The sequence below is a fragment of the Alosa pseudoharengus genome, unplaced genomic scaffold, assembly GCF_046254945.1.
Source record: "Alosa pseudoharengus isolate Yale_2024_CS ecotype anadromous, Long Island Sound unplaced genomic scaffold, YU_APseudo_1.1 YU_APseudo_1.1_scf_13, whole genome shotgun sequence".
In the NCBI taxonomy this organism is placed as follows: domain Eukaryota; kingdom Metazoa; phylum Chordata; class Actinopteri; order Clupeiformes; family Clupeidae; genus Alosa; species Alosa pseudoharengus.
The window spans coordinates 38,779,713-38,799,712 of record NW_027468598.1 but is presented as its reverse complement, the minus strand read 5'-3'; the positions used below and the strand labels follow the sequence as shown (position 1 = coordinate 38,799,712).

General features: G+C 44.0%; 2 protein-coding genes across 2 annotated transcripts in view; one reads left to right on the top strand and one right to left on the bottom strand.

Moving 5' to 3' along the window:
* The window catches only part of tyr (tyrosinase), a 31,609-nt gene extending 25,564 nt beyond the window's left edge, over positions 1-6,045 (bottom strand). Inside the window, exon 1 of the mRNA XM_076283007.1 lies at positions 5,218-6,045. Coding sequence (XP_076139122.1) covers positions 5,218-6,045 — 828 coding nt within the window. The remainder of the gene's footprint in view (positions 1-5,217) is intronic.
* A 13,296-nt stretch (positions 6,046-19,341) lies between these two features.
* The window catches only part of grm5b (glutamate receptor, metabotropic 5b), a 58,263-nt gene continuing 57,604 nt past the window's right edge, over positions 19,342-20,000 (top strand). The window contains exon 1 of the mRNA XM_076283099.1: positions 19,342-19,414. The gene's annotated coding sequence lies outside the window, so the exon portion shown is untranslated. The remainder of the gene's footprint in view (positions 19,415-20,000) is intronic.

The following is a 20,000-nucleotide window of genomic DNA, read 5'->3' as shown; positions in this document are numbered from 1 at the left end:
CCCCCATGCCAGATAAGGGATTGTGATTTCCCCCCCCATGCCAGATAAGGGATTGTGATTTCCCCCCCATGCCAGATAAGGGATTGTGATTTCCCCCCCCATGCCAGATAAGGGATTGTGATTTCCCCCCCCATGCCAGATAAGGGATTGTGATTTCCCCCCCATGCCAGATAAGGGATTGTGATTTCCCCCCCCATGCCAGATAAGGGATTGTGATTTCCCCCCCCATGCCAGATAAGGGATTGTGATTTCCCCCCCCATGCCAGATAAGGGATTGTGATTTCCCCCTGTGCCCTTTTTTCGCCACTTTTGTGTCACTTAATATTCATTTCTATACAAATCAAGACGACGGATTCCAAAAGAAACGCAAGCACCTACACCATAACTTGAATTTCCCCTGGGGATCAATAAAGTCTAAATCTATCTATCTATCTATCTATCTATAAGGGTATCTACATAATCTCTGCACCAAAAATGACATTGTGCAGTGACTCAAAGAGCTATAAACGGTGTTGTGCATTTACAAAACCACTAGGAGCTCCAGTGGAATTTTGATTCTCGGTCTGACCGTTGACCCAAACTCTGAGCACGGTGAACTAAATAGGGCACAGCACCAAACTCTGAGCACGGTGAACTAAATAGGGCACAGCACCAAACTCTGAGCACGGTGAACTAAATAGGGCACAGCACCAAACTCTGAGCACGGTGAACTAAATAGGGCACAGCACCAAACTCTGAGCACGGTGAACAAAATCGCATATTCTAGCCATTACTGTAAAAGCTCTCGGTTGGCCTGGATGCCAGCCAAACTTATCCCCGCCCACAAAATGTTTGGTCGGGAAGTTCGCTCTGGACTTGTTCCGTTGTGGAGCAGCTATCCCCGAACCAGAGCTGTTTGGAAATAGGGCACAGCACCAAACTCCGAGCACAGTAAACTAAATATTTTAGGCAGTAAAGGCTTCCAGTAAGAACCAAACCAGATTTTGTTCAAATCTACACATTTATGGCTGCTGGAAAATGGAAGGTTCATGAAGTATTGTAGTGAAGTATTAAAAACATCTTGTTATTGAATTTTCGAACGAAAGGGGCGGAAATTGGTACTTTCACAATATCCCACTCGTTGTGTATTGAGGCTGTATGAAACGCTAGCCACACCCTAGAAATGCCTTAGGACCGCATGTTTGTTTCTGCAGTTGAAAGGGTCTATACCAGGGCTGTCAAGCGATTAAATCAATTATTGTAATTAACTACATATTCTGTGATTAATTCATCTAAACTAATCACATGCAGTGAATCAATAAAGATCTAAACCAACATTAGACTTTAAAGTTCAACGTCTCTCTCTCTTATTATAATTTCCCCTTTGGCGCAGGCATCAGTGTAGTGCCTGGTATCAGATTTTTAGCATAATAAATGCAAACGACTGAAGTTTCCACTCACTGGCAATGACATGTGCAGAGTAGGCTACCCTGACACCAAGAAAATGTGTGATATACCCCACACAATTTATCCTTTTTTTGGCCATTCAAATATGATTTTTGTTTACATATTTACTATGTTGTTGCCTTTTCTATCCAGTAGGTGGCAGTAGTCCAGGATAAGAAATAGAGCAGTTCAAGTAGTTGAGTAGAAAAAGATGAAACTAAACAGCAGGAAAAACGAGACAAAGAAAAGCAGTGTAGCAGTGCGAACGGAAATGTGATGTGTGAAGATATTGGAATGGAAATTAATGTAACCACCTTCATCATACCTGTGAAGACATTTTGTTTCAAGTGTGCAAACAAATTAAGTCGAAGTTAGTGATTTAAGTAAGGGAGTTCGTTGGTTAGTTAGTTAGTCGGTCATACACTGGGTCAAATGTCACTACGAAATGCGATTAATCAGCGCTGTTTTTTTAACGCGCTATTCTTTTTGTAATTAATTAATCGAAACAAACATGTTGTTTTGATAGCCCTAGTCTATACACATCATTACACACATACATCTCAGAACCAGTCATACACATCACATCATTAAACACACTTCACACACATGTAAACACATCACATCACATAAATCTACACCATTACACACAAACATCACTCAAACCCTGCACATACACCATCAAACTAATCTACACCATCAAACACAACACACACACACACATCCCACACATAGGCCTGTAGGCTACACCATCAAACTAACCTACACCATCAAACACAACACACACACACACACACAGGCCTACAGACCATCAAACACAACACACACACAACACACCATCAAACACAACACACACACACACATACACACATAGGCCTATACACCATCAAACACCACACACTGACACACACATACACACTTACAAGGATACAAGGAAGTTTATTGTCACATGCATATAGTTACTGGAAGTAAGAAATGCAGTGAAATTATGTCTGGTGTCAGCCTATTTGTGCATTTATGTGGGGGGTAAAAAGTGCAGTAGAAGAGGGGTTTAGTAGATTAAGTGGCAAGGGCTGCATAAAAAAGGTGGGGGAGGATTGGGATTGGGGGGGGGCACCAACAAGGAGCACCCAAGAGCAACAGGGGCAAGGAAAAACTCCCTTACTAAGAAAGAAACCTTGGGCAGATCCACGGCTCAAGGGGCTAACCCAACTGCCAGGGGTCTTGGTGTGTGTGTTGGGGGGATGACAGGGGAGGTGGGATAGTGTGCTGTGTATGTGAGGAGAGGGCAGTGTGCAATATGTGTGTTGGAGAAGCTTCCTCACTCCCCTTACTCCAACCTAATGGACCACCATCAGATCCAAAGCTGTGATGTGCAGCCATGCTGTTATTCAGTGCATCCCTGCGCGGTCTGCCCTCTGGCACGGGGCAGCCCCATGACGACCGCCCACGCATTTACAACAGTCACGAGCTCCCCTGCCTGCTGTCAGCGCGCGGCACTGCCCGCAGGAGTTTACCTTTATGTATCCGCTGTGACGTCAGCATCAAGCCTCATCTGTTCTAAAATCCCCCCTTTATGTATCCGCTGTGACGTCAGCATCCCCCCGGGCACAGGCGCAGCTCAGTGCATCTCGCGACCACCGGGTGCTATCCAAAAGTAGCCGTCAGACAGTTTGAACTCTGCCCAAAATATGCTCGCCTCTTCTCTTATGAGGCATGTGTCATGTGTTTCGGGCATAATACGTGTTAAACGTAGCCTAGAAATCTAGACGCACCCTAGCGGCGGCAAATTAATTTGCTCAGCCTGTACGTCTAGTATCGAACCATAGGAATTTCTATTGGCTTAACACCGTGGATGTTCTCCAATCACAGCGCTCTATTTCGTTAGAGAGTCTTAAGGCGGGCTTAACAGGATAACGACATCCTGCGACGGTGAACAACAAGGAAGGTGGCTATGGCGAACGAAGAGCGGTTGTTTGAATCGGCGTTGCCGTCAACTTTGGAGGAGTTGGACTTGTGCTTTTCTTTGAAAGTAGAGCAACACAATGCACTTAAGTCATTCCTTTCGAAGAAGGATGTATTTGCCGTTTTGCCGACCGGATACGGATATGGTCGTAGCGCTGGCCTATTGCATGCCTAGGCAGTTTGAAAGACAATTCTCTGCCCGCCCCTTGGATTAAGCAGGTGAATGATTCGATTCCAGACTATACATTTCAATGATATAGGATGGCCCGCCAGGCTATGTTAAACGTTCAACGTTTGAAAATTAAAATGTCAAATACCTGAAACAGAAACAAAATAAGGTCCAAGCAAAGATCATGTTTTGTGTCTTCAGATGTAGCCAAGCCCTATAGCATACAAACTTAAGTTAGTAAGGTAACCCTAAGTTAGGTTGGCCTTAAGATCCTAAAACTAGCGCTCATTGACTCGCTAGCAACTGATTTGTCATGATGCACCTTCCCCCGGTCTCGATACCGATCCCCTCCGGCGCCGGGAGACCACGCGCATCAGACAGCCACTCAGCGTGTATTCACTGCATTTGCACGACTCAAGCTATTAGAATCAACCAGACTCCCAACTGGATTATCAATTACAGTTTTTCACAGTTGCTAAAAACACTAAACCCCATTCTATGAATCAAATTCCCAAATACCTGAACACATTTATTGAATTAATCTCTTTTGTTGGCAAACCCATAGACTAGCCTACACAGACTACAAACTCATTAACCCTTTTTGCAAAACGCTAAACACATTGTACATTGTGATGCACTTCTTAATTATATTGTTAACCAAACAAGTCGGAAGGTGAACACAATTAAAACACAGCGGTCCCCAATTGAACACCACGACCCAAAACACTTGTGTCTAATGATGTGACAACCAATAAGCCAGTTCAGAGTGTAAACAGGTTGCTGAACAGTTAGGGTCTTATCAACAATGGACAGAAACTACAATGACTGCAAGACTGCAATGTACTTCTCATTTACAGTACTGAAATGCCTATCTTTTCCGGTATAAAGTTTTTCACAATTGCTAAAACACGTTTTTTGAAACCTTCCACTCTTTTTCTCAAAACTGTAAACACACGCCCATTTTCAATACTATATATTTAGTGGATTTACAGTAAATGTTGAATCCACTGAGATCTGACATATTTTTGTTTTGTTTTGTTTTTTAGATGCAAAATGTATTTACTGTATTGTAAACAATGAACATTTTTCCTGGAGCTACATAAGCTGCCCTGAACACTGTGTTTTCCTTTGTTTGATTCCTTTGTTTGATGAGTGTGTAATGACTGCTCAGTAGTGTTTTCATTCTGACTGCTTTGTGAGATGATCTGAAGACAGTGTTTGGTTTTGAGCACAGCTACTACAACTGTTTGAGGCGATTATTCAGTTTTGCAGAGGTTATCAGAGGTTTTGTGAATGTAGCTTGTGATTTGGGATTTGTGTTTATAGTTTTGAGAAAAGTGTGGCAGGTTTTAAAAAAAAGAAGTGTTTTAAGCAATTGTGAAAACCTGTAACACACACACACAGAGAGAGAGAGAGAGAGAGAGAAAGAGAAGATGCTAACTTGCCAAGCACTGTTCCGAATCAGCAATCATCTACATGCCTAGAGGAATCCATGCCATTTATACACTATTCTATTTTTACACTACAGCCTATCATACACACACACACACACACACACACATCCCAGCCTCGTACAGTATAGCTTACGTTCACACCAGCCTCATAACCCATAACCACAACACACACACACACACACACACACACTGCGAGAACTAACCTACCTTCCAGGAGGAGAAGACGGAAGCGGGACTGATGAGGTTCGGATTGAGTGGGCTCCTCGCGCCCATCAGCTCATCCGTGCACACCTGGCAGTCGCGCGCATCCCGCCAGTCCCAGTAGGGGATGGTGAAGTTGAAATCTCCCGTGACCTTACGGATCTGATGCTCCCACAGCAACAGGTACACTCGGTGCCACGGGAGGAACGCCGCAGCTTCGTGCGCGAAGTCTATGTTCTCCCACACATTCCCGGGCCCACCGAGGAGCGTGTCTCGTGAGACGTAGTAGTGCATCCACACAAACAGGTCGTACACACTGGCGTCCGCGAACATGGGCCTCGTGCCATTCTCCATCTGCTCGTGGGTGCCTGTGATGATGACGTAGTCCGGGCTGATGGTGGTCTTGGCCAGGTTGAGGTAGGAGATGAAACGCTGGCGCTCCGGTACCGACAACTGCAGAATGTTCCTGCGCACGGACTCCCGTCGCTCGGCGCAGTTGGCCCCGAAGAAGCCGAACTTGCAGTCGCCGCAGTCGAAGCCCATGTAGTTCCCTGCGCACTGGCAGGTGCGGTTGAAGAAGACCAGCGGCCAGCGCTCGCGGTCGTCCACGTTCTGGTGCGGGTACTGCGGCCCGTTGGGCAGGTCCGACACCACCACGTTCTGACAGAAACCCCGGCCCGAGTTAGCCCCGCACGTGGAGCCGTCTCCCGACCACACAGGGCAGCACTCTTTGGATGTGAGGGCCTCCACGCTCGCGCACGGCCGGGGGAGCTGCTGCCAGGAGAGCCGGGGCGCGAGAAGGCAGCAGAGCCCGAGCAGAAGTAAGCGCCTCATGACTACCTAACTACGGGCGGAGGAGAGCGAGCGCTACGGTCATGCACTAATCACACTAATTAGCGAGAAAGAGAAGAAGATGTGAGTAAAAGATATATACCTCGGCCAGTACACCCTCTCCCTCTCCCACACACACACACACACTCCCCTCAGGCATAAACACACACATTCTCTCTCACACACACGCACACACACACACAGTTATTTCCTTTCATTCAAACACACACACACACACACACAGCCCTGGGCCCGTCACATGCTCGGGATAAAATCCCTCAATCCAGTCTCGTTCTGTCTCGAGACCGTTGCCCCCCGCCCGTCCCGGTTTCTGGAATGTGTGCGCATGAGTGGAGTGTGAGAGAATTGGGTTGGCCACTGCGAACCCCAGGACCGGGCAGAGGAACCGAGTACAGCCGTAACGGGAGGAAAGGGAAAACATCTAGTGAGTGGGCGTGCTCGTGCCTCCAGGCCTAGTAACCTGCAGTGTTCAGCCTTAATTCTCGCGGCCCTGCAGAGCGGAGCTCGCGACCTCTGGTCTGTGATGGCACACGTGTCATTTAGCAGATTTATATCTTAGTGCTATAACAGCACTGACAGAATCACACCTGATCACCCTTCGCCTAGTCCAGTGTGTGTGTGTGTGTGAGAGAGAGAGGTTTTGATGGTATGGGGGTCTAAAGAGGGAGAGGGGGGAAGGAGATGACCCGGTTCGTCATGCACTGGTCCGTGCGCGCGCAGGCGCATGCATGGATCATAAGCCCGTCACATGCTCCCATAAAGGGGCACGAGGTAGGGCTAATCCCCGCTCGAGAGGCGAGTGGAGTGGGCCCTCGCGCATAGGAACTAACATCATAGGATTACCTCAGCCCTTAGGGCCTCGCGCTCTCCGCTGGGATGAAGTGAGGAAACAACGTAGTCGTACTCACACTCTCTCTCTCTCTCTCTCTCTCTCTCTCTCTCTCTCTCTCACACACACACACACACACACATGCACACACAGACTTATAGCCAAGCTCGTTCTAACCGCATGTTAATATTATTAGTAGTAGTATTGTCATTATAATGATTATTGTGGTTGCGGTTGTTGTAGCTACAATGATTTAAAAAATTATTTGCAATTGCACATTGTGCCAGGAGGTGGCGCTAAAGACAGGCGTGAAAAGGTATCAATGAAGTTGTAGTCAGTGTGTCTCAGTGTCAGAGTTCTCAGTGCCGTTTGATATGTGTGTGTAGTAGAGAGTGTGTGTTTACTCTGATAATTTTATTTTGTGTGTTTGTTTATATATATATATATATATATATATATATTGTGTGTGTGTGTGTGTGTGTGTGTGTGGCAGTGTTGTATAAAGTACTAGAAAGCAATACTTGAGTAAAAGTACAAGTATCGTACTAGAAAAAGACTTTGGTAGAAGTGAAAGTTGCCTTTTAGAATATTACTTAAGTAAAAGTCTTAAAGTATCTGATATATACTGTACTTAAGTATCAAAAGTAATTTTCTGATATTTAATGTACTTAAGTATTTGAAGTAAAAGTAAAAAGTAAAAAGCAAGCGGTTTTATTTTGAACTTTTATTGTAAACTTTATTTTGGCTTTCTTATAGTAAAGCATAAAGCATATTCAGGGTTCCCATATCTTCTTAATCTCACTCATCAAATCAAATCACATTCTTTTCTAGGACTTTTTAGGCACAATTCTCTGAAATGAAAAATAAATAACTTATTTCTTTCACAAAAAAAAAAAAAATGACCTGCTTGTAGGGAAAACATTTTGGTCATGTGGCATGAGCATTTCTAGGGCTTACGAAAGAAGCTGGTTTTCAAAGTTGCCAGAATTCAGTGCCCGGGAGTTTCAGGCCCAAGACCCACCATAGTGGTGGAAATTGGATAAATTAAGCAACATTTCAGCTCTTACTATCCTGTAGTTTTTATTAGTACCATGGTTCAACAAATGTGTAAAGGTTATATAATAATTCACTTCAACTGAGAAGTTAACAAAAAATATTCCACTATTACCAAAATATTCCTACTAGTTACCAAAACAGAAAGAAAGAAAGAAAGAAAGAAAGCCTTTGAAATGTAGCCTATCCCATGCTTCCACAAAGAGGCATATTGAACTAATGTTTAGGCTACATGTTTTTTGCATGGGTAGGCTATATTGTTGTTTGGTGATTTAGCCTACTCCTTTACTACTGAGCAAACAAGGCATATAGGTTTATCATGTAGGGTAATTGCTCTTTCTTACATTAAATAACTTTAATTTATCCTCTCTACTTGTCCCTGTAGTCATGGCCTCCTCATCACTAATTTCGGGCTCATCATTTTCAGTGGTCGACTGGTTGATCTCTCTCCTGGCCTCTTTGTACCCTCCATCCTTCCTAACGCTTGTGTCTACTGTAGGGCCGGCTTGGTTATCCGTATCTGAGAAAACTTTTTGGAAAAGACTATATGGACCCAACCAACTCTTTTTGGGGAGGGGAGAACTCCCTCACGTAGGCTACAACCCATGCAGAGGCATTGCATTGGTGTCATGCACAGAATGCGGAACGTGTCCTACTTTAAGAAAAAAGATAGACTAACGTGACAAATGTCAATATTTGTTTCCTCGACCGGGCCAAAAGTGAAGCAGCACACTGGGAATTCTCCTGATTACCCACCCCAGGCCTGATTCAGTCTTACTCTTCTTGGACTGAAGACAACTCCTGCGATGCTATGGATAAATAGCCTTTCACAGGCCGCTAGGGCAGGTAGCCGATGTACAGAAACATTTCTTGCAAATATGGCCACGGGTGTATGACGTTATATTTACCACTACCCTGTTCACCGAGTTCACCACTATCGTCGGGTCATCTATGATAACGGGAGGTCCTCCAGTAGGTGCTCGTGCTTCCATGGCGGTTTCAGTTGTGCGTTCTCCTCCTTTAGCAACAAACAAGAGCTGAAATAGAGCGGGCAGCGTGCGTAATGCAATCTAGGAGCAGTGATTCGCCAAACCTCCCTTGTTGCAGTCGCACACATTTTTTCTAATTTTATGTTTTAGTAACGAGTAACGAAGATGCTTAGTGGAAATATAACGGAGTAAAAGTATACATTTTATCTAGGAAATGTAGTGGAGTAAAAGTGGAAGTTGACATAAATTTAAATAGCGAAGTAAAGTACAGATACGTGAAATTTCTACTTAAGTACAGTAACGAAGTATTTGTACTCCGTTACATTACAACACTGGTGTGTGGTGGTGGTGGTGGTGGTGGGGGGGGGGGTAATGGACATTTCCATAGCTGTTTTCTCTTCATAGTCTCTGATGTTTGAATTATTGTGTGTGTGTGTCTTTGGAAGTGTTTGTATGTGTTTGTGTTTGTGTGTGTGTGGATGTGCGTTTGTGTGTGTGTGTGTGTGTGTGTGTGTGTGTGTGACAGCCCCCACTCCAAAGCAGTCTCCCACCTAGACACAGTGTATATATATATATATATATATGTGTGTATGTATATATCAAGCCAGTTTCCATGGAAACAAAGATTATCCAATAGTGTCTGCAAATGTCATTGAATAGCTTAATTGATTTGCTGTAACATTTGTGCTTTGTAACACACACACACACACACACACACACACACACACACACACACACACAAATACACAGACAGACAGACAGACAGACAGACAGACACACACACACACACACACACACACAGACAGACAGACAGACAGACACGCACACACACACACACACACACACACACACACAAACACACACACACACACACTCACACCAGTCAGGCAAACAATAACCAAAGATTAGTTAGAAGTCCTCACACCAAAACAAAGAGAGAAAGAGAGAGAGACACACACACACACACACACTCACACCAAAACAAAAAGAGAGAGAGAGAGAGAGAGAAACACACACACACACACACACACACACACACACACACTCACACCAAAACAAAAAGAGAGAGACACACACACACACACCAAAACAAAGAAACACACACACACACATAGCTGCTTCCCACGCATTGGCTCTTGCCCATATTGAGGGGCTGTGTGTAAGAATGAAGAACTATTTCAGAAAAGTGTGTGTGTGTGTAAGAATGAAGAACTATTTCAAAAAAGTGTGTGTGGCTGCTGTTGTACACATTTCAATCACATTTGGATTATGCCATGATATATGCTTATCTTCTAATCCAAATAAAGAATTTAAATGTAAGAATTTCAGAAAAGTGTGTGTGTGTGTGTGTGTAAGAATGAAGCACTATTTCAGAAAAGTGTGTGTGTAAGAATGAAGAACTATTTCAAAAAAGTGTGTGTGTGTGTGTAAGAATGAAGAACTATTTCAGAAAAGTGTGTGTAAGTATTTCAGAAAAGTGTCTGTGTGTAAGAATGAAGAACTATTTCAGAAAAGTGTGCGTGTAAAGGAGTGTGTGTCCAAGCAGGTGGAGAGAAGACTCAGGTGGAAATCCAAGTGCCAATTACGACTTTTTTTGTTATTATTATTAACTGGTAGGCTACCGGCAGGTTTAAGTGACGAACAATTAACAAACAAACACTGGACAAACAGAAAACAAAGATAGGACAATGCCCACGCTTCTAGGCCCCTGTTATAGCAACAGTACTTACGTCCTCTCTCGTCAGAGACGCATCTCTCTACTAAAGCAACCCCAGGCATTAAATAGCACTGGTCACAACCAAATCACGGTCACAATTAAATTAACATCTTGAAACAAATATTTCATCTCTTAGAAACCCTTGCGCATTAACAAAAAACTGCGATTCCAAAAGAAAACAATGAAAAGAAAAGTTTGCCACAAACACCCCTGCGCTAATGAGCGCTTGCCTACGGGAGCACGCCCCGAATATTGAAAAAGGTCTCACCGTCTGCAAACCGGCTTGCCCCCTGTACACGGAAGGCCGCCATGAAGACCGGTGAGAACATTCGCTAGTACAGCATTAACATGCAATGACACATTTAAGAAGTTACCTTAAGATGTTATGTGCGCGCTTGCAACCCCCAAACTGCATTGATGTCACGCTATGCAAACAAATACCTTTTAGCACTCTTACCGATAACAAATATTCCATTCCTACTTCCCTTCACCACGCATCCAAACATTCAGCCCTCTGTACATACATACATTCATTCACATGATATTGGCTTGGTACAAATTACATTGTCCACAGTCATGCCAATCATCCCCCCAGATCATATTAATGTAAAATTTCTCGTTTTGTTTAAATGTTGAGTCTTATTGTCCATACCGTGTCGGGAGATTTGTCAGATCAAGTGACAGGCGCACTGCGCTCTGTCACAGTGTGTGTAAGAATGAATAACTATTTCAGAAAAGTGTGTGTGTGTGTGTGTGTAAGAATTTCAGAAAAGTGTGTGTGTGTGTGTGTAAGAATGAAGAACTATTTCAGAAAAGTGTGTGTAAGAATTTCAGAAAAGTGTGTGTGTGTAAGAATGAAGAACTATTTCAGAAAAGTGTGTGTGTGTAAGAATGAAGAACTATTTCAGAAAAGTGTGTGTGTGTGTGTGTGTGTGTAAGAATTTCAGAAAAGTGTGTGTGTGTGTAAGAATGAAGAACTATTTCAGAAAAGTGTGTGTGTGTAAGGATGAAGAAAAGTGTGTGTGTGTGTGTGTGTGTGTAAGGATGAAGAACTATTTCAGAAAACTATTTAACAAATATTGCCCAACTTAGAGGGCTGATGTCAAAACACGACTTAGAGTTCATGCATTTATCTCCAGCAGGGTTGATTGCTGCAATGGACTGTTCACAGGTCTTCATAAAAAAGACTATCAAACAGCTTTAGGTGATACAAAATGCAGCAGTTAGGGTTCTAGCAAAAACTAAAAGAACTGACCACATTACTCCAATTCTTAAGTCCTTGCACTGGCTTCCAGTAAGTCACAGAATTGACTTTAAAGCACTATTGCTTGTTTATAAATCAGTAAATGGAGCAGGACCTAAATACCTGTCAGACATGCTTCAGCAGTACACACCTTCTCGTCCTCTCAGGTCCCAGGTGAAAAACCTGTTAGTAAAACCTGTGGTTAGAACTAAACATGGTGAAGCAGCTTTTAGCTGCTATGCGGCTCAGCTGTGGAATAAACTTTCGGATGACATCAAAAAAAGGCCTGTAGCCAGTTTTAAATCTAGACTTAAGACCAAACTGTTCTCAGATGCTTTCTGCTTACTGTGCCGAGTTACAAATTCTGAATCTGCCTTGTACTTTTATTACTTTTTTGCTACTTTTGCATTTGTTTTTGCTTATTAATTATTCTATTCTTTTATCAGCTATTCCTGTTTGCTTTTGTTTATATAAAGAACATTGAATGACCTCTGTGTTTGAAATGCGCTATATAAATAAACTTGACTTGACTTGACTTGAAAAGTGTGTGTGTGTGTAAGAATGAAGAACTATTTCATAAAAGTGGAGGAGGAGGAGGTGGAGGTTCCTGCACAGGAGGAGGAGGTTCCTGATGGGCACTATAGTTCCTGCACAGGAGGTGGAGGTTCCTGATGGGCACTATAGTTCCTGCACAGGAGGTGGAGGAGTTTTCCTGATGGGCACTATAGTTCCTGCACAGGAGGAACTCATGCTGCTCTGACATCCCACAGGTGCAAGTGAAATCTCCGTGGTGACAGCTCTGGACAGTTGCTATAGTGACGTGACCTTGATGGTAGTGAAACTGGAAACTATTCCAACGTGAAAGTGTGACCCAAAAAAAACATTCAGTGCCCCTGTGTATGTGTGTGTGTGTTAAAGGTAAGGGTTGAGTGCTGTGTGTGTGTGTGTGTGTGTGTGTGTGTGTTAAAGGTGGGGATAGAGTGCTGTGTGTGTGTGTGTGTGTGTGTGTGTGTGTGTTAAAGGTGGGGGTAGAGCACTGTGTGTGTGTGTGTGTTCATATTTGAACGTTAGAGTTTTTCTACTAACTTTCTTTCTCTCCTCTCTCTCTCTCTCTCTCTCTCACACACACACACACACACACACATACTTGGGTCAAATTGGGTTTGTTCTTCTTTTTCAGTGAAAACGTAATTTTGCCCATATGTTCTGGACAGTGCATCGTCTTGCACGAGTGAAATGACCATTTCCTTCCTGTAGGGGGTGCTGCTTTAAAGCTGCAGTTGGCAAGTCTGACAGATTGAGGGGACATGCCCCTCCCCCACTACCACCGAGTTTGTGCTCGTCAGTGCGTTCCAGACTGTGATTGACAATCAGATCTCACACAGCCCTGCTCTGATTGGATCAGAAGAACCGGGAGCTGTGGACTTTTGCAAAACAAATAACAGGCTCTAGGTGGAGGTAGAAGTGCGGGTTTTTTCTAAAACCGGCTGATTTATGTTGTTCTGTCGGAGCATAGTGTCGGTTTCAGTGAATATGATCAAAAAAATCTTGCCAACTGCAGCTTTAAGAAAATGTGTGTTATTGGAGACAATGAGTGAGGTGCACACACATCTACAATTTAAACATAAGGCTTAGCTGACAATTGAAAAATTAACCACCGGATAATCGACCAAAGGATACCTGACGAAGACACACACACACACACACACACACACACACACACACACAGAGGATACCTGACGAAAACACACACACACACACAGAGGATACCTGGCGAAGATGTTTCAACCAGAGGATACCTGACGAAGACACACACACACACACACACACACACACACAGAGGATACCTGACGAAAACACACACACACACACACACACAGAGGATACCTGGCGAAGATGTTTCAACCAGAGGATACCTGACGAAGAAACACACATACACACACAAAGGATACATGACACAGACCTCTGGTCAAAATGTTGTTAATAAACCACTCTGGGAGCTTATAACAGTGCGGTTATCTTTTTATTTTTCAACATCTCACACACACACACACACACACACACATACACAAATTGGGTGACAACATCTCTCACACACACACACACACAAATTGAGGAACATCTCAAATGCAAATTCCAAAGTGTCTCTTACTCTCTCATTCTCTCTCTCTCATTCTCTCTCTCTCGCCCTCTTTCTTTTTCTCCTCTCTGTATTCTTCCTCACAGGCACACTGATGTGTTGAGCATTCGGACGTGGACGTACTGTAAAGGCCTAGCCTAGGCTACTTGAGACGGTGGAGGCTGCGTTTGTGAGCGAGAGACAACACAGGTGCATGAGGGATGTGTTGCTTTTGTGTGTGTGTGCACGCGCAGCACATCATCGTGAGCGATCTATCTACAGAACTACCAGAGTGTTTTGCGCTTTTAATGGACTCTAATCCAGCGCGCGCTTGGCACGCATATTAATCCGAGCCAAATCAGATGTTAAATCCCAGCGGTCAGTGTCTACTGTGCCCCGCAGCCCCCGCGCGACGCCATGCTCTCGCTCTAATGGGAATAAACTGTTTTGATTAGTGGGTCAACGCGCGCCCATTGATCCCGTGACGCTCATCAGAAGGGTCAAGAACTGTCCCCCACTGGTGGTTCCGTCCCTGTGTGGGAGAGAGAGAGAGAGAGAGAGAGAGAGAGAGAGAGAACGGGAGAGGAGGGGAGACAGAGGATGCTTCAGTTGCCATGGTAAAAAGTGGATTAATCACGAGCGTGATGTTTCCGCTGCTCACAGTCTGAGGAGCGTCGCGGAAAACATCTCCCACGGTATGTCTCTCCCGATTGTTTATGTGTGTGTGTGTCAATGCTTTTGCGTGTGTTTGTGTAACTTCCTAAAATTATGTGGGACATGCGTGTATTGTGTGTGTGTGTGTGTGTGTGTGTGAGAAAGAGTTTGCCGCTGTCTGCCGGGTCTCAGATGATACAGGTCCGGCCGATCGTCGTGCATGTAATGATGGAGTGGCGGTGTCAGTTTTTAAATTGGCACCTGGACTGTCTGACCGTGACCACCCAATCCGCTTACCGTGGAGTCCTCCCGGTTTCGGCCGTGTCCCGGAGCTCCCCTCCCCCCGAAACACTCCGTGAGCATCCCGAAGCGTCCGGCTTATGATGTCATATCATCCTAATGGTATGAGGTGCTCAGCACGATTACGGGGAGCGGGCCCATGTCCGCGGGGACGACACGGTGATTTTGCTGCTGCTGTCGGTGGCCTGCTGTCGGTGGCTCGCTAGCCAGTTTCTTTGTGCGTATGTCTCTGAGAGTTTGTGTGTGTGTTTATCTGCAAGTTTGTGTCTGTGTGTATCTGCGAGTTTGTGTGTTTGTGTTTCTGAGAGTTTGTAATGTGATTGTTGGTCTTTATCTTTAACGACACCAACAGTCTTAAAGCAACACCAAAGAACTTTTCCTCTGTCGCACGCACTATTTGTTAATCCAGCACCGGCTTTGCAAATAACAATGTCCACAGACAAGGTAGAATATGTTGCATGATTGAAAGTACGATGTATTGCGACATCAGATGCGAGTCAAATTTGTCTCATTCCATCGCTACCCGATCCGGCAAACTTACATAGTGCGGTTATAGCCGATAGAGGGCCGCGAAGCGAATGGAGTGCCGTTCACCCTGTTACGAGTTGATGAACTACTGAAACGATTTTGAAAACATTATTTTAAGGTACAAAAAACTCTTTGGTGTTGCTGTAAGTAGATGACCACACCAGGTATACTTTGGCTTTGGCGCGCTCTTTATGCAAGGCACCACACAACGCACCAGCAGGCCCATCATCTCGCTTGCACTCGCGCTTCCTTCCTCGTGGAAGTGAAATGGCGCGAGAGAGTAGAGTGTTAGTGACGGGTGAGCGAGCAATCAATAGAGCTTCATCTCCAGACACTGGACAGGTGAGGTGGCCCGCCGGGATCCCGGCAGATTCTTAATCGCCCGTGTAAACACAGGAGCGCGCGAGGATCCCCAGCTCCGCTGTAGGGAAGATGGAGGACACGGGACACACACCAGTTCACCACAGATACCGGTGTGTGTGTGTGTGTGTGTGTGTGTTAGTGTGTTCTGCTCGTGCTCACATAATACTTACATATTCACTGAGACACTGCTCAGAGCTCCATTCACTTTAATCTGAAACTATCTATCTATCTATCTATCTATCTATCTATCTATCTATCTATATATATATCTGTCTGTCTATTGATGTGGGCATGACTCTTTCAAAGCAATTTTGCCAACTGATACAGTAGTTATGTAAAAAAGAACAAGCACTATTAAATAATTTATCACGGCCTTGTGTGTGTGTGTGTGTGTGCATGTGTGTGTGTGTTTGAAGAGTGAGGAGTGTTACAGTTTTTCTCAGTCGCTTTGGTGCTTTTCTCACATCACTATTAACATTTGCACAGCAGTTAGTGCATTTCTCAAAACAATTAGTGCAAACTGCAAAACCTAGTGGATAACCTGCAAAAGCAGGTTACTTGCTCAAAATGGATAGTCCATTCCTCAAAAGCAAGTATTTATGTCAATGAAACTGCCAGTGTCAAAATCAAAATGAGAAGTCTTGACACTATCGTTTATGAACAAGATAGTCAAATGGCTTTGTCATGTTTTCATTATGGCAGTTTATTCTCTCAATGTTTTCCCATGCAAAAAAAGGTCAGAACTCGGTGACACTACCTGAACATGCTCAAGACAGCACTATGCAGTTGTACAGCCATTTAAAAACAGTCCGTGTAACGCTTTGCAGTGCTATGTTCTATTTGCAGAACTCACATGAAAAAATATAAAAATAGGCTTAAAAATCCGTTGTCCATTCTTTAGGACGGCACAGTATGGGTTATTGTTGCTTATTTTGATTTTCAATTGAGCACAGTTACGGTTTTCTGTTCAAAAGTAAAAAATTGAAATGATGCGTCAATTTTCTAATTTCCCTTTTTTGCCCTTGTGGTTGGACTGAACCACGAGCACCGGGGGGAGAACACCATCTAGCTGGGCCAGGCTAGATGGTGGAAGAGAGCGAGAGAGAGAATAACTAAAACATATTGGGAGAAGGCACGTTAAACATAACTTTCAGCCTATGTTGAACATATCTACAGTAGGCCCTAGCCTATATTTGAATACCATGGCCATGCCATACCAAATAATTCCCCAAAGCAGAATGCTTTGCCATCGACGTCAGTGTTGGCTATACCGGGCTATACAGGCTACCCCAAGCACTGTTTGACATGACATTTTTGCTTATTTAACGCTTTACGCTAGACTAGGTTTCATTAGGCTAAACGAAGACACAACAGTGAGCCTAATTTATCAGTTTATCAATTTATTAATTTCAACAGAAAATAGCCTACATTGGCCTGTAGGCTAGGGCTCAAGTCCATTGGTAATGCTATAGGTCTTCAAAGCCTCCCAGAACATAGGCTAGCACGTAGGCCTACTCATAAGTGTCAGGACGCAGCAATGTCTCCCTCTGCATAAGGTTCTGATCTCGAGCTGACATTATCAATCGCTTGGCACCTTGATACAAGCTGAACTGTGTTTGATAGCCCTCTATCTCTACATCCGCTGATAAAATGTGATTACCAACACCGCGCGCCAATATGTATCAGCCCCCCTCCCCCGCCCCCACGCGTGGTTCAGCCCAACAAAAACAGTAAAAAAAAAACCCGGCAAAAATCCAATATTACAGTTTTTCTCAGTCGCTTTGGTGCTATTCTCACATCACTATTAACATTTGCACAGCAGTTAGTGCATTTCTCAAAACAATTAGTGCAAACTGCAAAACCTAGTGGATGACCTGCAAAAGTGCGTCACTTGCTCAAAATGGATAGTCCATTCCTCAAAGCAAGTATTTATGTCAATGAAACTGCCAGTGTCATCAAAATGAGAAGTCTTGACACCATCGTTTATGAACAAGATAGTCAAATGGCTTTGTCATGTTTTCATTATGACAGTTCTCTCAGTGTTTTCCAATGCAAAAAAAAAGGTCAGAACTTGGTGACGCTACCTGAACATGCTCAAGACAGCACTATACAGTACTTGTACAGCCATTTGAAAACTACAGTAAATTTACACATTGCTGTAGTTAGGGGAGTAAGTGAGTACAAGACACTGAATACGTACATTTTTACTGTATGCTCTTTGCAATTCTACAGCATTTTGACAGAATTTGATAACTAGTTCACCAATTTTGTATGTAATGACTCAAGCAATGAAATGAAGACTATTAGTTTTATAGGGAACGACTATTCAATATCCATAAGTATAGTTCATTTTGACTGACATGACATAAGCAAATGATAATTTTAAAAAACAGCAGACAATTGTATGAAAGCAACTGATACATGTCCAAAAGCATTTGCAATTTGTTCAGAGGAAGGAGAATTTGCTACTCTGATGTGCACAAATGACTAAATGTTGTGGAGGTTGAACTAATAGTTATGAGAATTTTCATTCTGATCTGAAAAAAGCACCAAAGCGACTGAGAAAAACTGTAACTGAATTTTACTTTTGTTTACTTTTCTTAATCTTGCGTGACTAATGACACATTTAGAAAATAGCAGCAATTATCTATTTGCTGACCATTTAAAAAAAATTGAAAATTGGATTATTGAACACATTTTTTATTTGGATCAGATGGATGGAGCAAATAGAACAAAGCACTGCAAAGCGTTACACGGACCGAAAACTACAGGAAAGTTAGAAATTGCTGTAGTTAGGAGAGTAAGTGAGTACAAGACACTGATGTACATTTCACATTTTTATTATATGCTCTTTGCAATTCTACAGCATTGTGATAGAATTTGATAACTAGTTCACCAATTTTGTACGTAATCAATGAACTCAAGCAATGAAATGAAGACTATTCATTTTATTGGGAACGACTATTTAGGATTCATTTTATTGGGAACGACTATTTAGCATCCATAAGTATAGTTCATTTTGACTGACATGACAAAGCAACTGATACATGTCTAAAAGCATGTGTATTTTGTTCAGAGGAAGGAGAAATTGCTACTATGATGTGCACAAATGATCAAATGTTGTGGAGGTTGAACTAATAGTTATGAGAATTTTCATTCTGATCTGAGAAAAGCACCAAAGCGAATGAGAAAAACTGTAAACTCTTTTATTGAGTGTTGGCGTTTTCAGTCTCGGAGTTCTTGATTGAGAAACGCGGGTGATTGTGTCCTTTTGTACTGAACAAACATGAAGGCACGAGAACCAGACGTATGGGTAGCTGTCTCGTGGAGCCAACGGGAACTCTGTCCCTATTGAAGTGTGTGTGTGTGTGTGTGTGTGTGTGCAAGGGGGCGTGATATGTGTGTACGCCTGGCAGGGTTGGTGCGTGACACGAAGACGTGAAGAGCACTGGCTCCGGTCGGTCGCGGCATTCGGCTACTGTTCTGTCCATCGCCACTGATTGTTAACGAGCATCTGAGCATGCAGCGCGCGAAAGGAAGGACGTGAGCGGGAAAGGTGGGTAATCTTTCATTCACTGACGAGAGTGTCTCTGGGTTTCAGTGTTCCGGTAAATGACGCGCGGAAAGCAACAGAGCGGGAGGATGCGGGTGTCAATGCGCGAGCATCTGTGAGTGATTCCGCGTGAAGGCACACGACATGCCTCTTTCCCGAGATGAAACCGATACTCCCTGCGCATGCAGACATTCACGCGGGTCATTTCACAGCGTCTCTCTGCCCCGCTTTCTGAGACGCGAGATATATTATCCAGCGGCAGCGGAGATTGTTCCGGTGTGCGGGTTTAGGTGCTTTAGGTAGGTGCGAGGGTCGTGTCTCTCGCTGCAGTGTAACCCGCTAGCGAAAGCGACAGCTCTGAAGGCGCGGGACGGCAGAAGAGAGGGATCGGTGCCTCGGTCGGCACTGCGGTGACGGGGGTAAACAGTAGCGCGCGCTGCCTCCTTCAGCACCGCGGACAGCAGAGAAGGGACATCCCGAGGGGCTGGTGCGCGACAGAGCGTTGATTAGGAAGGTCGTCTGTGTCATGTTGTACACGGTAAGGGACAGGTAGGTTGCAGCTCGCGGGATGCCAGTTGCGTTGTTGCTG